Source organism: Ovis canadensis, chromosome 3, assembly GCF_042477335.2.
Source record: "Ovis canadensis isolate MfBH-ARS-UI-01 breed Bighorn chromosome 3, ARS-UI_OviCan_v2, whole genome shotgun sequence".
Lineage (NCBI taxonomy): Eukaryota > Metazoa > Chordata > Mammalia > Artiodactyla > Bovidae > Ovis > Ovis canadensis.
The window spans coordinates 39581545-39605357 of NC_091247.1; the positions used below are offsets into that span (position 1 = coordinate 39581545).

Consider the following 23813-nt stretch of genomic DNA (forward strand, 5'->3'; position numbering starts at 1 on the left):
ATGAAGCCGGCTACTTCCACACTCAAGTCTGTATTAGCATCCAAAGGGTCCATGTCAGGAACCCATGGGAGAACACGGTACACGTGCCTGGCAGAACTACAGACACTCATCAGTGGACATCAAGTATTCAGGAAGTGTTTCTACATTTGCTACTCTGTCATTGAAAAACAAATCCCAGGAAATCAAATATTTAACTGCTTTACTTAATAATGTCCCCAATCAGTCTCCCTGCCCTCAATGGGCTGTAAGCAGGCCTCTACTAGGAGCTCTACATGTCATTCTTGTCCTCCATACGTCTGGTCCTCAGGATGCTGGAGGCGGGAGGAGCAGGGCCTGGGTAGTAAGACTGGGAAACAGCTCCTGCCCAGGCCTTTCACTCTGTGAGGGATATGATGGCCAGAGTGGGGAAAATATAGAAAAGAGGAAGAAAGGGGAGAAAATGAAGGGAGAAAAAGAAGTAATGAGGAGACACAGATGCTGGGGAAGGCTGAACTCTCACTGTGGTAACCGGAGATTCCAAACCACTAATTCAGCCATGTGTCTTCCAGAGTTCAAGCATATTTATGGGAGTAATGGATGAAATCTGTAATATGAGTACAGGTAACACCCGCTGGGAAATTGGGCTAGGGGCTTCTTCTAGAGCTGAAAGCACATTTGAGAATATTTACTTAGGTTTGTTTTTATCTCATCGTTATTCAGTTTCTTCCTCTGTATGCTTTGTGATATATATGATATATTAATATAGTAGTATGTATATATCATTTATAAATAGATAAACATACTTATGTTGAGAAGGATGGACTTCCCTGGCTGCTCAGATGGTAAAGAATTAGTCTGCAATGCAGGAGACCCGGGTTTGACCCCTGGATTGGGAAGATCCACTGGAGAAGGGAATGGCAATCCACTCCAGCATTCTTGCCTGGAGAATTCCATGGCCAGAGGAGCTTGGCAGGCTATAGTCCATGGGGTTGCAAAAATAGGACACAACTGAGCGACTAACACTCACTTTTTTTCATGTTGAGGAAGGTATGCTTAAATTTTTTCTATTGATGGGGTACATGATCGAAAGAGCTTAGAGACTACTCAACCAGAACGATCACAAAAACCATCAAAGACCCCACCATGCTTCCTAGGAAGGCCTGGGGCCTCATTAGGGGCCTCTGCCAGGTTGGCTTAATATAGAAGGAAAAGTCAACTCTCAGCTTTTCTCTAGTGCCTCAGGATCATTTAAAGAGTAAAATCATATGCATTTTGGTGAAACAGAAAAAAATATTATTATATGACTGTTACTATCTAAACTCACAACCAGCATCTAAAAAGAGTTGTATCATCATGGGCGTGCCCTATGCAATTGCGGCCCCTGAAATGCAAGTGGAATTGGAACACAGCCCATGTCCTGCTCACCATGTGCCTTGAGAGGGGTGTCTCTGCCCTCAGGAAGGGGAGTCATTTACTCTCATAAAGGTGTTGCATGGATTACCAACAGCCCTGCTGCTTTTTCTTTCTTTATTTGAATATAATTTTCTAATGGGTTTTGCTTTCATAAATACAGTTTATTGCTTGGTTTGTCTTTGCCTAACACTAATTTTGAGTTTCCAGCCATGGAGGGTATGCCTCATGATGGGGGTGGCAGAATGGGGTCCCAGCTTCAGCAGGTGCAGCCCTTCAAAACACAGTTCCCCACCCCCAAGGCAGAGAACTCAAAAGCTGAATATTATTTTTGGCCCCTGTGTCTCAGAGACATCCCAGTCAGATATCTGACCAAGCAAGTTGTTCCACAATGGAAACACAGCTAACACTTCAGTCCAGCCTGTGTCAAGGGCAGCCTGTTGCCTGTGGCCTGCGTCAATCTCCACTGGACACAGCCATCCGGTTGTGGAAGGTGCCGTTTCACTCAGCTGAAACCACCGTGGAATAATGCAATCCTTTCTAATACAGCCCCAGGGGCTCAGAGCTGTCCACACAAGTCCCCACTCACTCTTATCTTCCTGCAAACTCCACTGATCTATTTATTGGGAAATGTGATGTTTTTCCCCTCCAAATGTTGTCTACCCTCTTAGGGAGTGATGTTGCTTCCTGGCTATCGGTTAGCAGCAAGAAAGGCAGCAATGCTGGGTCTCTGCAGGCGGTCTCTGTGGTTCCTGGGATCCTCAAGCGTCAATCTTGGGTTCCTTCATTGATTTGACAAACTCCTTGACCTCCTCTTCCAAGGCCTTGTTTCTCTTCTCCACATCCTCCCGGGAGCGTTCCACGTTGCGGAGGCTGATTTCCAAGGCTGCTGACTTCTTCTTCTCATTCTCCAGTTCTTCATTGAGCCTCACCACCTTAGCCCACACGTCATAATTTTCCTTCTCGAGGCTACAAAGAAGGGAAGAAAAGAATGGGATGACAAGGCATGACCTCTAGACTCTCCCTACGGCCTTGCCCACCGCCACCCTGTCCATTTCACCTTCCACATCACAAGGCCCATCTCCAGCCTGTGCCTCCTAGTGTGTCCCACCCCGGACAGGAGGACTTCCCAGTAAACCTGAACTCCCAGAGCGTGTTCCTGCTCCTCTTCTGTCATTTATCATCCATCCTGTGACATCTTGTGTTGTTTTTCATGTCGTTTTGTGTTTTGTATCTTCCACCACACTATAAAGTCTTTGAATGAAGATACCACCTCTAATATTTTCAGCCCACTAGAGCCTTACATCTGTCCTGCTCTGTGGAAGTGTTGATTAACAGCTGACTCTCACCCAGATTCTGTGTGTACGGATCACCAGCCCCTGTGTACACACGTGTGCCTTCTCATCCTGCTCCACGCAGACCACGGACCAGAGCCTTCTCTCATGAAGGCTCCTGGAGACCAAGATTTGGAGAATCCAGGGAGCTGCTCTTAGAGAGCAATGGTCTTGCCAGCCCCACCCACCCTTCTGAATCCCACTCAAAGTGCAAAATCTGCTGGATTCCTGAATTCCCAGGATTTTCACTGTTATTGCCCCAAATCGTAGTCTCATCCCAGGTGCCTGTCTGTCCCCCTTCAGGCTGTGCTGAATTAACCCTTTAAAATGAGCATACATGTTACATTTTAAAACCACAGTAGGGAATTTCAGGCCTGTGAGGAGAATGTGATTAGAAAAGTTGCTTCAGAGTTTCATTCTGTGAGATAATGCCTCCATGCTACTCAATAGCAGAAACATTCTTAAATGGAGACTTGAGCTCCTGTTTGAGCCCATCCCTGGGCTCTGTTGGTGGCTCAGATGGTAAGGAATCTGCCTGCAATGCAGGAGACCCATTTCTAGCCTGTGCAGGAGACCCCGGTTCGCTCCCTGGGTTGGGAAGATCCCCTGAAGAAGGGAATGGCAACCTACTCCAGTATTCTTGTCTGGTGAATTCCATGGACAGAGAAGCCTGGCAGGCTATTGTCCATGGGGTCGCAAAGAGTTGAACACAACTGAGCAACTAACACTTTCACTGGCTTCTAACTTCAAGGGCCTAGTCGATGCTGCACGTAATGGCCTCTCATCAGAGCATTGCCTACCTCTGCCCATTTCTTCTTAAAGCCAAATTAGACATTCCTCTGGAATCCACATTGCAGGAAGATTCTTTCCCATCTTCCCTAGTGGCACAGACAGTAAAGAATCTACCTGCAACGTGGGAGAGCCAGGTTTGATCCCTGACTTGGGAAGATACTTGGCAGGAGGAAATAGCAACCCACTCCAGTGTTCTTGTCTAGGAAATCCCATGGACAGAGGAGTCTGGTGGGTTACAGTCCATGGGGTTGCGAAGAGTCAGACACGAGTGACTGACTAACACTTTTACTTTCTGGAATCCTGCTCATCACAAATCTAGTTTTCTTCTCAGAGTTCTCCACATCCCTCTTGCTTAGAGGGCAACCTCACGAGACACTGCTAGATCTTGGCCACTGATTCCAGTGGTGGAGACGTAGAATCTGAGTGGGCTTGGGAGGGTGGCTGACCCAGGTTCAAATCCCAGCCCCATCAATGATTAGCTGTGCAACCTTTAAGAACCTTTTTATACTTCCCAAACTCTTATTTCTTCTGTAAAATGAGGGTTTTACCTATTTCACCTGATTACTGAAGGGATTATATGAGAAGGGATGTCTGAAGCGTGAATATTAGAGCAAGTATCATAGACTGAGTCCTCTTTCCTCTCCCACGGAGGAGTGGGGAACCCCCACTCCCCACCCAATTTTGGATTCAGAGGACTTTGTCCCCTTCAGGAGGAGTGGCCACCTTAATAAATATTTGTAGAGTTGGTGAATGACATTAATACAAAAAAGTTTTGAAATTTCTCTTAATGTTTTAAGGCAAATACATGAGATTCTTTGTGATCCCATGGACTACAGTCCCCTAGACTCCTGTGTCCATGGAATTTTCCAGGCAAGAATACCGGAGTGGGTTGCCATTTCCTCCTCCAGGGATTCTTTCCAACTCAGGGATCGAATCTGCCTCCCATGTGTTTCCTGCATTGGCAGGCACATTCTTTACCACTACTTCACCTGGGAAGCTTGTATTAAGGCATGTTGATGCTTAAAGAATCACTTTTTGGAAATAGCTGGTTAAGCTACTTAAGCTACATACTTACTTTTCCATGACTTTAATCTAAAGTTTAGTGTTTTCACTAATTTGGTCATCTCCTCAATCCCTTTGCCCTTGTTCTTCATTAGGCCAGACTACTTACTATAGAAACTGTTGTCTATAATTGAAGTTTCATGATGTCACTCCTTTGGCAGAGAAAAATCCCTATTTGCTTTTAATATGGAAACAAGTGGCTGCCCAAGCCCCTCTGGGGATGACTTACTTTTTAATCTCTTCCTCATACATTTGCTTCTGTGTTTCTATTTCCTTTTGCAGCTCCTGGACCATCCTCTGCAAAGATTCAAGTTCCTCTTCACCAGAGACTTTTTTCCCAGGCCCAGTTTCAGAGTTTAGGCTGGCAAGAGCATCTCTCTTGGAGTCACAGGCCTGGGGTGAGAGTGCACTGGCTTCATCCCCAGGGGACCCGGGCTGGGTGGGGACGTTATCATAGGTAGAAGTCCGCTGGGAGTCGAAAAACTGCGGCATGCCTTGAGACATCGTTCTCCTGTGCCCATCCCCAGCCTTTGCCTCCAAAGAAGATGACCAGAATTCATTTTTAAAGATCTCTGCTTTGCAGCTGTTGGCACCTTGTAAAGCGGAGGTCAAGAAACATTTCCGGTTTGGGAGTGTCTGAGTCCTTTTTCGTGATTGCAGCTTCCAATCTCCTGGCTTGTCCCTGGATGTTTTGTCTTCTAGACACCCGTCGTTCGGCTGTTGTCCAGTGGGGCTGGTTGCATCTGAGTCACTGGCCTAAAAAAAAAAAAGGCCATGGATGTTACATGGGTTTTTACACAAGTGTCATGTTCTCAGGATAAGGATGAGTAACTTGAAAGAAGGTGCATCTGTGAAACTTCAGAAGACCATCTCTTTTATGTCCTTGGTATTTTCTTTATTATTGTATTTTAGATTAGAGGATAACTACTTAACCATTGTGATGGTCTTTGCCACACATCAGCATGAATTGGCCATAGGTATACATATGTCCCTTCCTTCTTGAACCCCCCCTTCCATCGTCCACCCCATCCCACCCCTCTAAATTGTCAGAGAGCACTGACTTTGAGTTCCCTGCATCTTACATTAGACTCCCAGTGGCTATGTATTTTACATATGGCAATGTGTATGTTTCAATGCTATTCTCTCAAATCATCCCCCTTCTCCTTCCCTCACTGTGTCCAAAAGTCTGTTCTTTATGACTGTGTCTCTTTTGCTGTCCTGCATATACGACTGTCAATACTATCTTTCCAGATTCCATATATATGTGTTAATATATGATATTTACCTTTATGACTTGCTTCACTCTGCAAAATAAGCTCTAGGTTCATCCAGCTCATTAGAACTGACTCAAATGCATTCCTTTTTACAGCTGAGTAATATTCTATTGTGTATATGTACCACAACTTCTTTATCCATTCATCTGTCGATGGACATCCAGGTTGCTTCCATGTCCTAGCTATTGTAAATAGTACTGCAATGAGCATTGGAGTACATGTGTATTTTTCAGTTATGTTTTCCTCAGGATATATGTCCAGTAGTGGGATTGCTGGGTTGTATGGTAGTTTTATTCCTAGTTTATTAAGGAATCTCCAGATTGTTCTTCATAGTGGCTGTATCAATTTGCATTCCCATGAACAGTGTAGGAGGGTTCCCTTTTCTCCCCACTCTCTAGCATTTATTGTTTGTAAATGGTCATCATTTTTGATGATGACCATTCTGACTGGTATAAAATGATACCTCATTGTAGTTCTGATTGGCATTTCTCTAATAATGAGCAATGTTGAGCATCTTTCCATGTGTTTCTTAGCCATCTATATGTCTTCTTTGGAGAAATGTCTGTTTAGGTAAGAAGACCATCTCTTAATTTGTCACATTAGTTGATTTTCTGCCTGGCATTTTTTTTTCAGAAGAATATTACATAAATACTTGAAGGAACTCATGCTCTAGAAGTGAAATGCTGAATAAAATCAATTGCTTGTGGGAAAGAGTCCTAAAATAGGATCTTTTAAAATAACCTTAGAATGGGGAGGCTTTTCCATGACCCAAATCCAGAAACCATAAAAGAAAAGTTTGATAAATCCAATCTACATGGGTTTCCATGATCTCCCAAATTAAAAGTAAGCCACAGAAATCACTATATGCTAAATCAAACAAGAATTAACAAACTAACAAAAATATTTGCAATGCCTATCACAGACAATAGGCTATTTTCCCTAATACATTAAGTTCATAAAATTTGAGAAGAAGAAGACCAATAATCAATAGAGACATAGGCAAAGAACAAGGTCAGATGGCTTATGTAGGAAAATACAACTGGTCCTTACACATAAGAAAACAATGTTTGGATTCTCTTATAACAGTAAAACTTCAAAATTAAAATTAATGAAATATCAGTTCTTTCCTATCAGATGGGAACACCCACCCCCTGAAAGCTAACATACTCTGCTGGGAAAAGTGTAGGGAAATAGATTATTTCATGCATCACTGGTGGAAGTACAAAAGAGGACAACCACTATTTAACAATTTTAATTCAAATTACATATTACAAATCTATTTACTCTCTGACTCATCAATCCCACTTCGAGGAATTTATCTCAGAAATATATCTGTCTGAGCATGAAATAAAGCATGGCCAAGATTATTTGTGGCATCCTTGTTTGTAGCATAAAGGAATAAAAGTAATCTGCTCATCTATTGGGGTTGGCTGAGTAGATCATGATACATGCACAGAATGGAATACCATGTGTGTTAGTCACTCAGTCACATCCGACTCTGTGACCACATGGACTGTGGTCTGCCAGGCTCCTCTGCCCATGGAATTCTCCAGGCAAGAATATTGGAGTGGGTTGCCATGCCCTTCTCTAGGGGATCTTCTTGACCCAGGGATCAAACCTGGGTCTTCTGCATTGCAGGCAGATTCTTTACCATCATACATCTGCCAAAAACACAGTTTATGAAGTTGCTGTCCAGGGTATGCCATTAAACAGAAAAATTCAAGATACAGAGTAGCATGTGTATATGCCTCTGTGTGTGTGTGTGTGTGTGTGAAGGGAGAGAATGAGTATGTTATACCTTGTATAAAAAGGGAAGTAACTAACAGTTTACATTCATATTTACTTAAGTTTTCATAAAGGAACATTGGGAGGACAAAATAGGAACTGATAAAGGCAGGGAAGAATGAGGTGGGTGGAGAGAGCAGAGGGAGCTGAAGTTCTAAACATATCTTTTTCTTTTGTTTTGACGTTTTTGTATCATGGACATATATGTTTAGATTAAATTAAGAAGAAAGAGAAAAAGACTGAGCCCTAAGTGTAAAATCAGAAAGTCAGGGCTCAAGCTGTCATTCGAGGCTTCCAGCTTATCACCTGCGTCAGCAACCCCACCTGGAATCAGAAGGGCCTGGGCCCTGAGATGCAAACTGGGTCTAAGTCCCACTCTCCTGCCATTCTAGTACCATCACCTTGGGCTAGCTGGTCGACCTCCCCGAGACTCAGCTCCTCAGCTCTAACATGTGTAAGATAAATTCTGCCCTACAGAGGAAGGGTGATGACTCCAGACGTGATCTATTTAAGGTCTCCAGCACAGTGCCTCTCTTTAGTGTTACACTAAATACAGAAACCTGTCAAATGAGCAAAATGGCCACTCTCAAGGATGTCCAGGATGATTTCACTACATGAAGTAGGAACATTTCTAAATATTAATTTGATTTTAGAGTATTAGTAAGATGCACTGTATCCAGACAGGCATCACCCAAGAAAAATCACAACCACCACCACCTTTTTTTGCAATACGTTCTTCATCATCCACAGGATTAACAGTACTGTAGGCAACGGACAGCACCTGGTCAACTGGGAATTCTAGATCCATGACTTGGTCACACATCAAGAATCAAGCTGCTACGTAAAGTTCACATGTTCTTTTAAAAAATATTTGTTGCTCTAAAGATGTGAAAATAGTTGAGCTTTGTAAATTGTTGGCCTTAGTCTAAATTTCAGAGTCTGCAGAGTTTTTTGACATTGTGAACGTGAGCCGCAATCCTTCAGTACAGAGGAGGGGGTTGACATTGCTGAGACAGCTTATCAGGGAAAGGGAAATAATACACAAACACATCACATACTCTGAGAAAGAAATCACGTTTCATGGCTTAGCAGGAAACCAGTTCTCTCTGGACTTTCACCCGGAATTTTCAACAACTCTCACTGAAACGTTTACACTGTGGTATACATTAATTTCCCTATCAAACTTCCCTGGACTGTATTTGAAAGAGTTTCCTTTTTAATGCGGGCTTCAGTGAGGACTCCCGTTGCTCAGTCACTGGGGGGTGGGCACACACGTCACTAATCCATCTCCAGGATACCAACAGAAACTAGGTTTTGAAAGAGGCCAGGCTTTCAAGATGCATTCAAATGAGTCTATACCAGCTGCGTCCATTGCCACAGCATCTCCCAGGACTCCCCAGATTGCCAGCCCAGAGCAGCTCTTACATGGAATGACCTGGACTGAAGGAAGAGTTGGATGGAAAGAGGAAGGTTTTCTACACCTTACCATGTTACTTACACTGTCTGTCCTAGAAATTGGAGGGTCCTCAGTGGCATCCCAGCCCACAGAGCTTCGTGCAACTGGAGGTTTCTTGGGGTCGTTTTGGGGGGCAGGGGGGGATAAAGGTGCATCCTTGGACTTGGGGAAAAGGACTTCATGGTCTCTGATCATCATAGTCATCACTCTTTGGATTTGAGGAGTCCCTGAAAGAAAGAAGAAAGAGATTTGTAGTGCAAGACCATGGGTAGGGGGCAGGCAGTCCTCAAGGGTCTCCACCCATGAGATGTCACTAAACTTGACTCTAAAACCACATGGCCCCCAAGGACTTCAGCTATTCTTCACAGGACCCTTCTTAATTACTTGGGATAGGGGATCCTGAAAAGGATGAGACAGAAGCATATGGGACCAGGGTGAAAAAGGGTTGTTTTCAGCCTACAGTCCTCTGCATCGTCTTTGATTAGGAAATAGGGAATACAACAAGAAAGAAAATAAAGACATCTTTCTCTCCTAATGTGGTCCTCAATATGACATCTGATTTCTTACTGCACATATACCTAATGTGTGCCAAGCATACTGTCTCCCCGAAATCATGGCAGACATCAATACTCTGTGTCAGGACTCTTCACTGAACTAAGACACAGCCTCAGAAGTCTTTTCAACACAGCTTTACAAGTAGCCTCTTTCTGAGGTGTCTTATAAAATTACATTTGTTCGCACTCTCTGGTTCAGTTCAGTTCAGTTCAGTTGCTCAGTCGTGTCCAACTCTTTGCGACCCCATGAATCGCAGCATGCCAGGCCTCCCTATCCATCACCAACTCCCGGAGTTCACTCAGACTCACATCCATTGAGTCAGTGATGCCATCCAGCCATCTCATCCTCTGTCGTCCCCTTAAAAGTCCTCCTGCCCCCAATCCCTCCCAGCATCAGTCTTTTCCAATGAGTCAACTCTTCGCATAAGGTGGCCAAAGTACTGGAGTTTCAGCTTTAGCATCATTTCTTCCAAAGAAATCCCAGGACTGATCTCCTCCAGAATGGACTGGTTGGATCTCCTTGCAGTCCAAGGGACTCTCAAGAGTCTTCTCCAACACCACACTTCAAAAGCATCAATTCTTCGGTGCTCAGCCTTCTTCACAGTCCAACTCTCACATCCATACATGACCATAGGAAAAACCATAGCCTTGACTAGACGGACCTTAGTCGGCAAAGTAACGTCTCTGCTTTTGAATATGCTATCTAGGTTGGTTATAACTTTTCTTCCAAGGAGTAAGCGTCTTTTAATTTCATGAGTGTTTAAAAATACTAAAAGACTAAGAAACACCAGCTAAATGTTTTTGTGCTAGCCTACCATACTGTGTGATAACTGGTAAATCTCTAACCTCTCTGCTCTGTTGTGACGCAGAAAATAAACTGCTTGCTGATTTCACAGGGTTATTTTACAGCTCAGATAAGATAATCTACAGAAAATGCTCAGCAAATTGCAGAGCAATTTGGTAGTGATGTCACTGTTATTACTTCCTTTGCCCCTGCCATCACCATGGGACCAGCGGTACCTCTCATGATCACAGCAGGGTCCTCAACCTTCGACCTGATGAGATTCACACCAATCACAGTAGCCAGATTGTCCACGCTCATTTTGTTAACTCCACAGTTCAGCTGGATTTCATGGAGGAACCTGCGGGCAGCCAGGATATCCCAGAGTGGGAGACAAGAAGTTGCCACAAGGAAGTACTTCCAGGTACCAACAAGATCACAGAGGTATGTCTCAACTCTTTCCTCCTGGTCTCAGGAATGGGACCAGTCTGCTTTGACTACAGGAATTTGGCTTTGTCTAGAAAGAGTCAAGATCAAGGAAGACGAGAAACAAGCAGCCCAGCTGCTGAGGGTGGTGTAGGGGCCAAGGGTGGATAGGAAATTACTTTGGCATGAAGCAGGGCCCAGTGCAAGGAGCTAAGAGGAAATGAGAAAGACTAAAATGGGTGCAGACCATGACTAGTCTTCACTTTACAGGCTTATCTCCCAGGCTCTCTGTACATCCCAGCTGAGTCCAGAGAAGAAAATGTTATAGTGAGATTTCATAAATGGGAACTCATGATCCCTCCTTGCTCTCATCCTCAGAGTACACCACTGAGCATCTCAAATTTTCAGCAGGTACTCAAAAACTAACAATGAATTTTCACTATAATTCTACCCAGTTGAGGCATGAAGCTCTCAGACTCATTATTTAAAAAAAAAACACACACACACAAAAAAAAAAAACCCTGAAAAGATCAGCAAAGGGATTTCCAAATACTATCTCTAAAAAACACTTTTAAAGGAATAGGCTGAAACAATATAAAATTCCCAATATGGAGAAATTCTCAGAGAAGGGTGTGGTGTCCAAATGAGGAAACTTTATGGAATATTACCGAGTCATATATAACCCTATTTTGCGACATAGGAAAATTCTCAAACTATAATGTTTAGCCAAAAGAAGCAGGTTACAAATATATATATTATTAACATATATACATATTTCTAATTTGGTATAAAAATTGTTTCCTTATTATTTATATTGATAGATGTGAAGATCTAGCACATTCAGAAGGAAACACACTCAAATGTTAATAGTGATTTTTGCTGGGTGAGTGGACTTGGGGTAATTTTTGTTTATATACAGCACTTTGTATTTTGCTGGTTTCCAAACCAAGCATCTATCTCTTTTATAATTGGGAAACAATAGAAAATATTTTAAAAAAATAAAGAGAAATTCAGCTATGTCTGAGATGGAGATCCAGGTTCCCAACTCAGCCTGATCTGGGTCAATCCACATACCATGTGTTGCCACAAAGTGAGCACACAGCAGGTCCTCAGAAAGGGAACTAAGAAAGATGGCCTGGAATGAATGCCTCTGGGTGCTAAGCTGTGATCCAGAGTCAAGAAAATGGGAGATAATTCTAGAAAAATTATAAGGATTCTGGGTTCTAATGCCTGTCCCAGGATTCTGGGCAGCCCTGGAGTAGGTTTGAAGGAGGATGTATGTTTCCTTTTTATGTTGATCAGATTTTCAGGGGATCCTTTAAATTATCTTGGGGTCACAGGAAACTACCTCAGTGGTATGTGAATAGAGTTGATCTTCCAAAGGTCTGAAACAAAATCTCTTGAGTTCACAGAGATACTCTTTCCTCCTCTAAATGGGGGCTTCTTTCTGGTGTGGCTGAAAATTATGGAGCTGATTCCAGGGGCCTCTTACCTGCAGATGTAGCTCAGGAGGCTATAGTTGTCTCGGGGAAGAAGAGAGAGCTGTTTTATCAACTCCTGCTGGGCCTGGGAAGAGATTTCAACACCAGTGAATGAGGCTGCTCACTTGCCAGCAATGGGACCCTGGAACATAATTGGGGTTTATCTCTGCAGGAGTAACACTTTGGCAGTCAATCCTGTCTGTCTCCATAGTTTTCTATGTTTTTTGAAAAAATGTTTCATTTTGAAATAACTATAAGTCCCCAGGAAGCTGCAAAAACAGCATGGAGATGCTCATTGCTTTTTGTACAGTGTATTTCTTTATTCATCTGCAATTATGCTCTCCTCCCCACCTCGGAGCTACTCTAAGGCAAGAACTAAGTGATAACAATACTCACAATAATTGTTTCGTAAATGCTAGAGATGTAACACTCCAATAAAGAACTGGACCAGAACCAAATGCCCCCCAAGTAACTTCAAATGTATTGAGAAGGAGGGTGCTTCTGAGAACTGGGATTTCAAGCAATATGGTTTTCCTGGAACACACCGGGACACAAGGCCAGGATTACCAGCCTGGAGGGCAGGTGAGAGGTCTGAAGGTTAGAGCTCCATGATGACACTGAACGTCAGAGAGAGTCACACAAGGCGTGCATGTGCCATGAAGAAGGACTGAAAACTTTCTTTCCTCTTTTCACTCATAGTACCTGCAGGGGTTGCCGTCACTATTTTCTTAAGATTTTATTTTAATGTAGATCATTATTAAAGTATTTATTGAATTTGTTACATTGTCGCTTCTGTTTTATGTTTTGGTTGATTCTGACTGCAAGGCATGTGGAATCTTAGCTCCCTAACCAGGGATGGAACCCACATCCCCTGCATTGGAAAGTGAAGTCTTAACCCCTGGACCACCAGGGAAGTCCCGAATCAATAATTTTAAAATGTGACTCACTTGTGACACATATCCCTTGGTTCTCAAAATGATCCTGTTATGAAATCTAAGTTTGTACTGTCTAACACGACAGCAACTTGCCACATGTGACTATTATAAAATATAATAAAATTAGAAATGTCGTTCCTTAGTTACACTAGCCACATTTCAAGCACCTAGTGGCCACATACAATGAGCAGTTACTACATTGGACAGCATAGCTATGTAACAGTTCAATCATTGTAGAAAGTTCTCTTGGTCTAAGAACATAAACTGAGTCTTACAGAAGATACATCATTTGCTATTAATAAACGGCAGAATCAAAGTTAAATTTATTGCAAGTTTTTCTGTGCACCATTTTGCCAGAGAGAGCTTTTACCTTAGTAGTGCTAAACACAAATCTCCCCCCACCCCCAATGTGGGGAGTTAGACCCCTTTAATAGCTGTGTAATACAAACGCATTCATGGACCATTTAGTTTTGCAAATCTTGATTAAAAACCATGAAGGTTTTATCGTTGTCAGTAGGGTTTTACTGGTTTATTTGCTGGTTGGTTAGTTTGTTTAACATGATTCTAATGTGGTTAACTGTTGACTGTAAGGCCTTTAAGGAAACAATTTACCTGAGGATCAAAACTCCTGCTGGTGAAGACCTTTGTGATGCAGTTCCTTTGCAGACAGGAACTGTAGGCCCTGCAGGCAGCTGTGGCTGAAATGAGCCAAGGAAAGTTCCTGTCCTTCCTCTCCCTGGCATATGTTCCTCATATACCCACGCCTGTCATGCATGGTATCACAAAGCTAGAACACTCAGGCCCCGCATCTGCCCTCTAGGTTGATCAGTCTGTCTTTCTGTTCCAGCTGGTTTCAGCAAGGCCATATTGCTTGAAACCTTCTCAGAAGCATTCTCCTTCTCTTACTGGCTTTAAGGTGACTTGAGGGTATTTGATGATAGTCCAATTCTTTGTTGGAATGTGACATCCCATAAAGACTGTCACCGTGATTGGTTTCATTTGACTTTTTGCTGTTGAGAAAGTTCTAGTTTAACAAAGTATCTCACCAAAAGGTCCACCCTGACCCATTGTTGCTTGCCTACCAGACTAGTGTTCAGTAACCATTACCTTCTTCCAAATTAGGACAACTTACTCCAATGACATACAAACCTTTGCCTCATCTGAATTCATGAGCTGCCCACAGAGCAGGAACCCATCGTACTGGCTCCAGGGAACCACGGGCTCTGGGAGGTCTCGGAGGTAGAGCTTCAGCAGGGAGGCCACCGTGTGGACATCTGTATCTCTGGAAGAAAATAAGCAATGCTTTTTGAAAGTAAAGTTCCAGAATTCTCCTCACCTCCCTGCTGGTGATCCACTGAATAAAATCCCAGATCCTCAAAAGGAAATTTTGCAAAGGAGTAGACTTAGCAACATCAGCAGCAGAGTTTAATAAAGACACATTTGACTAAAATATTTTTGCTACTCCCCCTTCTGGAATAACAATCCCCGACACCATTTCCTTTATCTCTTCTATCTAAGTGCCTCAAAGATAAGTTGAAGGTCTACTTTTCCATTAAACCTGTTAAACTGTATAACCTTCATTGCTTTCTTCTTTCTCTAAGTCACTTCAGTTCAGTTCAGTTCAGTCGCTCAGTCGTGTCCAACTCTTTGTGACCCCACGAATTGCAGCACGCCAGGCCTCCCTGTCCATCACCAACACCCAGAGTTCACTCAGACTCACGTCCATCAAGTCAGTGATGCCATCCAGCCATCTCATCCTCTGTCGTCCCCTTCTCCTCCTGCCCCTAATCTCTCCCAGCATCAGAGTCTTTTCCAATGAGTCAACTCTTCACATGAGGTGGCCAAAGTACTGGAGTTTCAGCTTCAGCATCATTCCTTCCAAAGAAATCCCAGGGCTGATCTCCTTCAGAATGGACTGGTTGGATCTCCTTGCAGTCCAAGGGACTCTCAAGAGTCTTCTCCAACACCACAGTTCAAAAGCATCAATTCTTCGGCTAAGTCACTTAGTATACTACAATTTAGCATTTTCTATGTAGTTTATAGTTTTTCATGTGATAACTCATTTATAGCTCTGGCCCATTGCTCTCTTTAATCCCTCAGAGAGCTTAACATAGTTCTGGGGTTCATTCATATATTTACATGATCATTTATTCAACACTTGCTCTCAACAGCAAGTGTTGAGAGAACCTACTAGGTTCAAGATACTAGGTCAGATATAGGGATTTCAGCAGTGAACCCTGAAATACCTGAAACACACAAGACACCTGTCTTCATGGAGTAACAAAGCTGTATAGACTCAAATGTTACCAAGTCATTATAATACTATGTGGTTAGTGCAAAGACAAGGGAAGTTCAGGACCTGGGACTGCATCGAAATGTAGAAAAGGGATATCCAACATAGAATTGGGGAGTCCTGGGAGACGCATCAGAAAAGATTTGAAGAATGATGAGGAATTAGGGCATGGGCCAGGCAGCACATTATCAACAAGGAGGATGGAGGCAAGACTGGGTAAACCATGGCCCAGAAGCCAAATCTGGCCCATTGCCCTTATATGTATATCCTGTGAGCTAAGAATGGGCTTTACATTTTTAAATGGTTGGGGGGGGGGGGGTGTCAAAAGAAGAATATTTAATGGCAAGTGAAAAATCATATGAAATTTGAAGTTCAGCATCCATAAATAAAGTGTTATAGGAGCACAGCCATGCTCATTCATTTTTGTATTGTCTTCAGCTGATTTCATGCTATAAGAACAGAGTTGAGTAGCTGTAGTAGATACTGTCTGACCCACAAAGCCTAAATATTTTATTTGTGGCCCTTTAAGAAAAGTCTACTGATCTCTGGGGTTTATGGAGCTATTGAATTTATCCCACAGCTCTATAAGAGAAAATGAGTCTGAATATACCATAAACTTGAAGCTCAATAGTGAAAAAACATATGCTTATTTCATTCATATCAAGAAAAACTGGTCATGCACCCCACTGTTCATAACAGCACTATTTATAATAGCCAAGAAATGGAAGCGGTCTAAATGTCCATTGACAGATGAATGGATAAAGAAGATGTGCTATATATATGCACAATGGAATGTTACTCTGCCTTTAAAAAAAATCTTATAATGCAATTTGCAGCAACATGGATGGATCTAGAGATTATACTAAGTAAAGTAAGTCAAATAGAGAAAGACAAATAGACGATATCACTTATATGTGGAATCTAAAACAATGGTACAAATGGACTTACTTACAAAACAGAAATAGACTCATAGACATAGAAAACAAACTCATGGTTACCAAAGGAAGAAGGAGAGTTGGGGTAAATTGGGAGTCTGGGATTAACATATACACACTGCTGCTGCTGCTGCTAAGTCACTTCAGTTGTGTCCGACTCTGTGCGACCCCATAGACAGCAGCCCATGAGGCTCCCCCGTCCCTGGGATTCTCCAGGCAAGAACACTGGAGTGGGTTGCCATTTCCTTCTCCCTCCAATGCATGAAAGTGAAGTCACTACTACATATAAAATACATAAACAACAAGGACTACTGCATAGCACAGGGAACGACAGTCCACATCTTGTGATAACCCATAATGGAAGAGACTATGAAAAAGAATAGATATATATGTGTGTGTGACTGAACCACTTGGCTGTGCACTTGAAACACTGTAAATCAACTATGCTTCAATTAAAAAAGAAAGAAAAAGAAAAACTGGTGTTTGTAAGAGACAGCCCCAGTAGTATTTTGAAAAGCTGTGATGTGGTAAAAGGTTCAGCTGATCTGAGTGCTTCCTGGACATCAGCAATGGGGGATACAGAAGTGGATGGGCTGGGTGGGAGCCACTCTTGGAGGACGGCCAGGAGGGGTGGATTTGTGCATGAGGAGGTGAAGGCAGGCATTTGAGGCCTCAGAAACCAGAACATCACGGCTTGACTGTGGAGCTCTCGGTCTTGACATTTCATGTAAATGTTTTCTCTTTGGTTTGTTTTGACGGCTGGTGGTTGGGGCTGCCTTCTGAAAAGACTCCAGCCTTTGCGGCCCGTGAACTCTAACTCCAAAGCAGAACTCCAGCAAGCACAGAGCCCTGCCTCTGCTCCACTGCTGCCCTCAGGAAACCAGGGGTGGGGACTATTCACTTAAAGGTGGGGATTCTGGAAAAGACTTCCCTGCTGAGTCACTGCCTAAAAATACCTTGGCAAAGCCCTCTCATCAAAATGCAGGAGAAGTTCCCCAGAAAACAGCATCTGACACTTTGCAGAGCAGCATTCTCCTAAGTCCAGAAATCTCCTTTGTCCCAAGGCCCCTGAATCACTGTCCACCCAATGGGCATCTCTGGTTTGATTGAAGCCCTTCCCCTTCCCCACATCCTCTAATCTTACTCTGCAAGTGCCCCTGGAATGCCTCTAAGTCCTGCCCCTCCTTTCCCCGCCCTGTTCCAGAAGGCCATCGTCTTTTGCCAGGATTCTGCCCCAGCCCTTATTTGGCTTCCTGCTGCCACGACTCCATTCTCCAATGCATCGTCCGTCATGTGGCACAGCCCCCAAAACTCAGAACACACCCACAGAACAAACACAGAAAACAAAGAATTTGAAGTGAGAAAAATAGTATAGATAATACATCAAGATCCAGAAACTTTTGAAGATAAACACAACAACAAAAAAGTCAAACTTTATAGATAGCTCAATTAGGAGAAGGTAATAGCCAACATTAGAAAAGAGAAAGGGACTGTAACCACAGATACAGGATTGATACTTCAAAGTTATCATCAAAAAAACACAATTAGCCATCTAAATCATCATAGAATATTACAATCCACTGAAAGCTTTCCAGTTCATTTTGTCAGGGGAAGATAATTCCACTTGGCTTCGCTAAATCCTTAGGCTTGTTTATTGTATCTCAGATTAAGTGCCATTTTGTGGTGAAAGCAAGAATACTGGAGTGGGTTGCCAAGGTCCCCCTCCTCCCAGGGGATCTTCCAAACCCAGGGATGGAACCCAGCTCTCCTGCATTGCAGGCAGATTCTTTACTGTCTGAGCCACTAGGGAAGCCCCCTAAATCCAGCAGATCATGTCAAAAGCCCCCTGCTGAAATGAAAAATGATTAAAAAGTGAAACTAAAAATAGATGAAAAAAAATACTGTCAATTTTTCATTTTGGGAGCACTTAACACAATAGAACTATACAGTTTTGTCTCTAAATTTTTGGTTTAATGTCTGTGCCCCCATGGTTACAGGAACTGGCTCAAATATCATGGTTATAGTCTAAATTTCCAGCATGATTTTTCCTGAGTTTGCTTTTTCTTCAACCTAATGAAATGTCCTCATATATATTTATTTTTTTAATCAAAGACTAAAAACAAGTCAGGAGCCAAGTGACTTCTGAGTTCAATGACTGACCCATCAGAGATTAGCCAAGGCCTCTCAGATGGTCTGCCGACCCTTGCATCGTAACATTGACTTTATAATGTGGCACACTTGTCCTTTTCTCACAGAAATATAGGTATGGGAAGTGAATCATATATGGGCAGTATCCAGCCCAGAAGTAACGAGACAAAGACATTTTCAAATTCTTATTTATATGTTTAATGAGAACCAGATACATCTGCAGTAGAACCTACCAAATAAGAGCACCTTTGTTTTCCTTCTTTCTAGTGAGGTAATTCGGGGGATCTGATGGTGGAACTGCACACAAGCCCAATGTAGAGGCTCTAGACAAGTACCCTAGGGGTCACGTGGCCCCAAGAGTCGGCTCTGAAGAGCCTCAGGTGACCCTTCTTACTTTGAATGTGTAAATTCTATTCCTCATTCCTAGGGGGTGGAGCAATCAGACAAGGTGTGTGTAACTCTCCTTCCTCCAGCCCCAAATATTTCACAGGAATCAAAGACTCAACTCCAACCACCCAGGCTGACTTTATAGATGTAGGAGCTCAAGCCTCGGGCAGGTGTTTGGCAACTCCCATAATCACCTCCAGTCCTCCTGGCTGACTCTCATTGCTTTAGCAATAAGCCATCTGCATCTTTTGATCCATGCAAAGCTAGCTAAAAACATAAGAAGAAAAGTCAGTGTGAAGGTAGTGCACTTGATTGAACAGGTGCCTGATGGTGAAATGTGATTTATGGTCCTCCCAGAACGCTCTGTAAATTTGATGCCCGTAACCTGCTCTCATTCCAGTAACATCTTCGCCTGTTGCTTTCTTGTTAAAACATAGCACCTTGATAAATTAACCTGTTGGATGTCAAGGACAGCAGAGACAGACATGATGCTCCAAACCAAGACACTGGCTGAGAATGGGGAGAAAGAGACGGGTCTCAGCAATGCTTCTGAAGGAGAGTGGGCATCATTGGTGACTGGAGTGGGAGGTGAGGGAGAAGGAGGGTGAGATGGGCGACACAGTACCACACTTAGCCGTCCATGGTTGTCCCAGGATCAGCCCTAGTCCTCCATCGTAAACAAGCTCCTGGGGGGATTTCAATCTTTGGAGACTGGTGAGAGTTCAGGCTCCGCTCACTAAACCTCGGTTTATGGGCTGCTGATTTGGAAAGAACAATGGCTCTTTCTTGCCGGCAGGACAAGCGCGTGCAGGCAACTGAGCAAGCATTGCACAACAGGTCAAAAGTATCCAGTGTCGGTGGGGGTTGCGCGAGTTGAGCAGGGCAGAGAAGAAAACTTCAGCTGTGTAGATGCAGTGGTTGTGGGGGCGGGGGGGGCGGGGGGGGGAGGGTGGAAGAAACATCACTACACCTGAAATGCCCCAAACAGGGCTGGGCAACCTCCACAGACGAGACTGGGAAAACACCAGGCTGCCATGATGTCAGTCTGTACTCCCTCCCTAAGGGTTCTGAATTAAGTTCAGAGTTGCACGGGACTGTGCTCCCGCAAATAAGCAAGAAGTCCTGGCCCTGGCCATTTCTGGAAAGCCAAGGAAGACCATCGGAACCCTTGGATATTGACACAGTACCTAATCCACCACCCCAAGTCTGCCCAGCCAGCTCTGCCATTCTCCATCCCTCGTCTGCTTCAAATCATGCGCCTTGAGCTAGGCCCCGTCTTTCTCCCTTAGTCCGCGTTCCCCTCTCCCCATATCCTACACATCTCTTGACTGACCTGCGAGGCCCTAGTCCTAGTTCATGTCCTCTCTCACATAAACGGTCAGCATGCTTCTCTAACCATGCTCCAGGCTCCCAAGTTTAGAGTTATGAGCAGAACAAAAGGCTTTTTCTGTTGCAAGCCAGGGATTTGGGAAGCATCTATGCAAGTCCCATAGCTCAACTAGTAGACAAAGGTGCTCTCAGCCAAGCAGGCCACAGGGGCGATGAGGTGAGCACAGCATACCTGTCAAAGGAGGGCCGCTCCCCCGCGTCAAAAGCATCTCTCAGCTGCTTCACCAGGTTGTCCTGCCCAGGCAGTCGGAAGATGCCCTCTTCATTCAGACCATGCTCCAGGATGAACTCGGCACACTTCTCCACCAGGATGGGCACCAGGTGGGGGCCGAACTTCTGCTCATAAGCCACGGTCTCATCCAAGCGCTGGCCAAACACAGCTGGGAAGAGAGAAAGCAGGGCCTGCCCGTCACTCCGATTTCCCTTGGCAGAACTGAGCAGTCAAAGTGATAGGATTTTCTGCAATGATACTGAACAAAATATACAAGACAAACCACACATCATATTTTCTGGGGCTATAAAGTGGGGGCTGTCCATTTGAGGCTGTCGGTCAGTCTGTTTGTCTACATTTATAGTATTTAAAAGAGCAACTCACTTTTAATGACTGCTTGTTTTGTGCTAGGAATTGTGCTAAGTTTGAACACCTTTCCTCACTTAATCTCGACAGCCAACTCCATGAGATAGTATTGTTATACCTGTGTTACTATTAAAGATATGGAGCCTTAGAGGCGCTAACGAACTTGCCAAGGTCAGGTGCCAGGACACAGAACAAGTCAGAATTCACACCCAGGCAGTAAATGAAGAGGAGCAAGTAGGCCATTCTGAATTCTGCTTGTGCCATTTAGCATTAAAGCATAATAGTCTAACATCCATATGATGTCTCGTACTGTATCAAACCATTGCAGCGTTTTAAATAATTTATGTTGTTTTCTATGTTCTACTGTTGTTAACACTGCCACAGTGAACATGGTCACTTGCCTAGCAGAGTTCCTGGAATGTATCTAGTTCAATGTATAATTTCTAATTAATTGATTAATTAACATTTGGATTGGATGAACATTGGTTTTTCCTCCTTTTGAACTCTTTCCTTAGGGCCAATTCTCACATGTGGAATTACTAGGTCAAGCCGTTTGAACATTTTAATGACTATGGTAGGCATATTGCTTTCCAGAAATATTTTTCCGAATTACACTGCCTCCAGCGAAGCATGTGTGGACCAGCTCCACCCAGCCCTGCCAGCATCTGGCTCTATAATTTCCCCACCCCAGCAGTGGAACAAGGTTAGTTTATGAATCAGGACACTGGCTGACTACCCATTTCCCGACCAGGGCCCCATGCCCTTCATGTCCTGGAGGTCAGAAGACAGTCATGGTTTCATTTCTGTCCTGCCTGGTTTTCTCTCTGGCATCATTAGGGCTCTGCTACACTGACTACTCCAATCCCTAGGACACTGTGCCCAAAGTCCTTCGGTTTTCCCCATGATTCTCTCTCTGGTGGGTCCCCGTTATTTGGTCTCTAATTAATGTGGATCCCACATGTAAGAGCTGCAGCCATATCTCTGTGACTGGGGTCCTCCTTAGTCCCCACTGCCCGAGGCCAAGCTGGACACCTCCCTTCTCTACCTCTGCTGTGGTCTCCTTTCCTGTAATTGTTCAAAATCCTCCTGCTAGTTACCTTTATAAACAACTGGCCTACCCAAGTATGCTTCCATTATTAATAGTCATCCACTTCTTCCCCAGTTGCCACGGCAGCATTTTTCAAATTACCCCTCAAAGCTCCAGGGGATCCTCATCACCTCAGACCTGCTGGGCTGTTTTCTGTTTTACTTACAGCATTCCAGTGAGACTGTCTGCTTAAATATTTCTGTGGGTAAAATTTGAAAACCAGGGCCAGCATCCCTTAGGTCAGCAACTGGGCCAGCCCCCACCTACCTTTCTGGCCTGACTTCCTCCCATGCCCCGAAAGGCACCTCCCTCTGATGGTCTCAGAGCCCACAGTACTCACCAGACTATACACCCTTGGACGGTCTCTTCTAGCTGCCCAATCTGCTCATCTCCCTCTTCCCTGTCTACTAAGATCCTATGTCTTCCCTGAAGTGAAAGTGTTAGTCACTCAGTCGTGTCTGACACTGCGACCCCATGGACTGTAGCCTGCCAGGCTGCTCCGTCCATGGAATTCTCCAGGCAAGAATACTAGAGTGGGTTGCCATTTCCTTCTCCAGGGGATCTTCCCGGCCCAGGGATCGAACCCCAGTATCCTGCATTGCAGGGAGATTCTTCACCATTTGAGCCAGAAGGGAAGCCCACGTCTTCCTTGGCCCAACTCAAATACCATCACCTCTGCCAAGACTTCCCTGACCCAGCCGGAGGCACTCCATCCTCGCTCAGTGCACCCATATCCCTTCTGTACCATCCCAATCCTTTCTCACTGAGTTACTATCACGTACCTGTGCTGTGCCCCCTGCAAGACTGTAGGCTCCCTAATGCCAGGAGGAGTCCAGGAGAGTCCCCTGCCCTCGGAGCTCCTACTTCTTTCTTGTCATTCATGTAATCTCTCAATCCAACTCAACCTGATTTCACCCTTATGTTTAGCATGGGGACAAGGCAGACAGTCAAACAATTTTGCTGAATTACTTAATGAGCTTTGTCATCTTTAAGCAAGTGCTTTCCAAGATTAATGACAATTTGGGCATTTCTGTAGTTTAAACCCTAATAGGGATGCCCTCAGGAAGTGATTTCAGCCTCACACTGGCATCTACTGAGTGCCCTGCATGTATCAGCAACAGGTCATGCGGAATGGGTTCTATAGACAAGGGCCTGTATGAGGTGACTCTCGCTTTCAATTAGCCTACTACCAAGTTATGAAAATGAAAGGACCCATGCAAAATGATGAGAAACAATTAGAGGGTGTCAGGAAATATATAGAATTAGGTTTCTAATTGTCTGTGAAAGGAGCTAGATAGATATTTTCACCAAATTGGAAGGAAATGATTAATTGATCTGACTTAAAAGATGCTTACTCCTTGGAAGAAAAGTTATGACCAACCTAGGTAGCATATTCAAAAGCAGAGACATTACTTTGCCCACTAAGGTCCATCCAGTCAAGGCTATGGTTTTTCCAGTAGTCATGTATGGATGTGAGAGTTGGACTGCAAAGAACGCTGAGCGCTGAAGAATTGATGCTTTTGAACTGTGGTGTTGGAGAAGACTTTTGAGAGTCCCTTGAACTGCAAGGAGATCCAACCAATCCATTCTGAAGGAGATCGGCCCTGGGATTTCTTTGGAAGGAGTGATGCTAAAGCTGAAACTCCAGCACTTTGGCCACCTCATGTGGAGAGTTGACTCATTGGAAAAGTCTTTGATGCTGGGAGGGATTGCGGGCAGGAGGAGAAG

General features: G+C 44.0%; 1 protein-coding gene across 6 annotated transcripts in view; it reads right to left on the reverse strand.

The window, feature by feature from the left end:
- Positions 1–1492: 1492 nt before the first annotated feature.
- The window catches only part of ARHGAP25 (Rho GTPase activating protein 25), a 93606-nt gene continuing 71285 nt past the window's right edge, over positions 1493–23813 (reverse strand). For all 6 annotated transcript variants that reach the window (XM_069582964.1, XM_069582961.1, XM_069582963.1 and 3 more), the window contains 7 exons: positions 20594–20801; positions 14419–14551; positions 12346–12419; positions 10667–10788; positions 9135–9319; positions 4807–5333; positions 1493–2358 (listed from right to left, as the gene is read on the reverse strand). In XM_069582964.1, coding sequence (XP_069439065.1) covers positions 2151–2358; positions 4807–5333; positions 9135–9319; positions 10667–10788; positions 12346–12419; positions 14419–14551; positions 20594–20801 — 1457 coding nt within the window. In that variant the 3' untranslated portion in view covers positions 1493–2150. The remainder of the gene's footprint in view (positions 2359–4806; positions 5334–9134; positions 9320–10666; positions 10789–12345; positions 12420–14418; positions 14552–20593; positions 20802–23813) is intronic.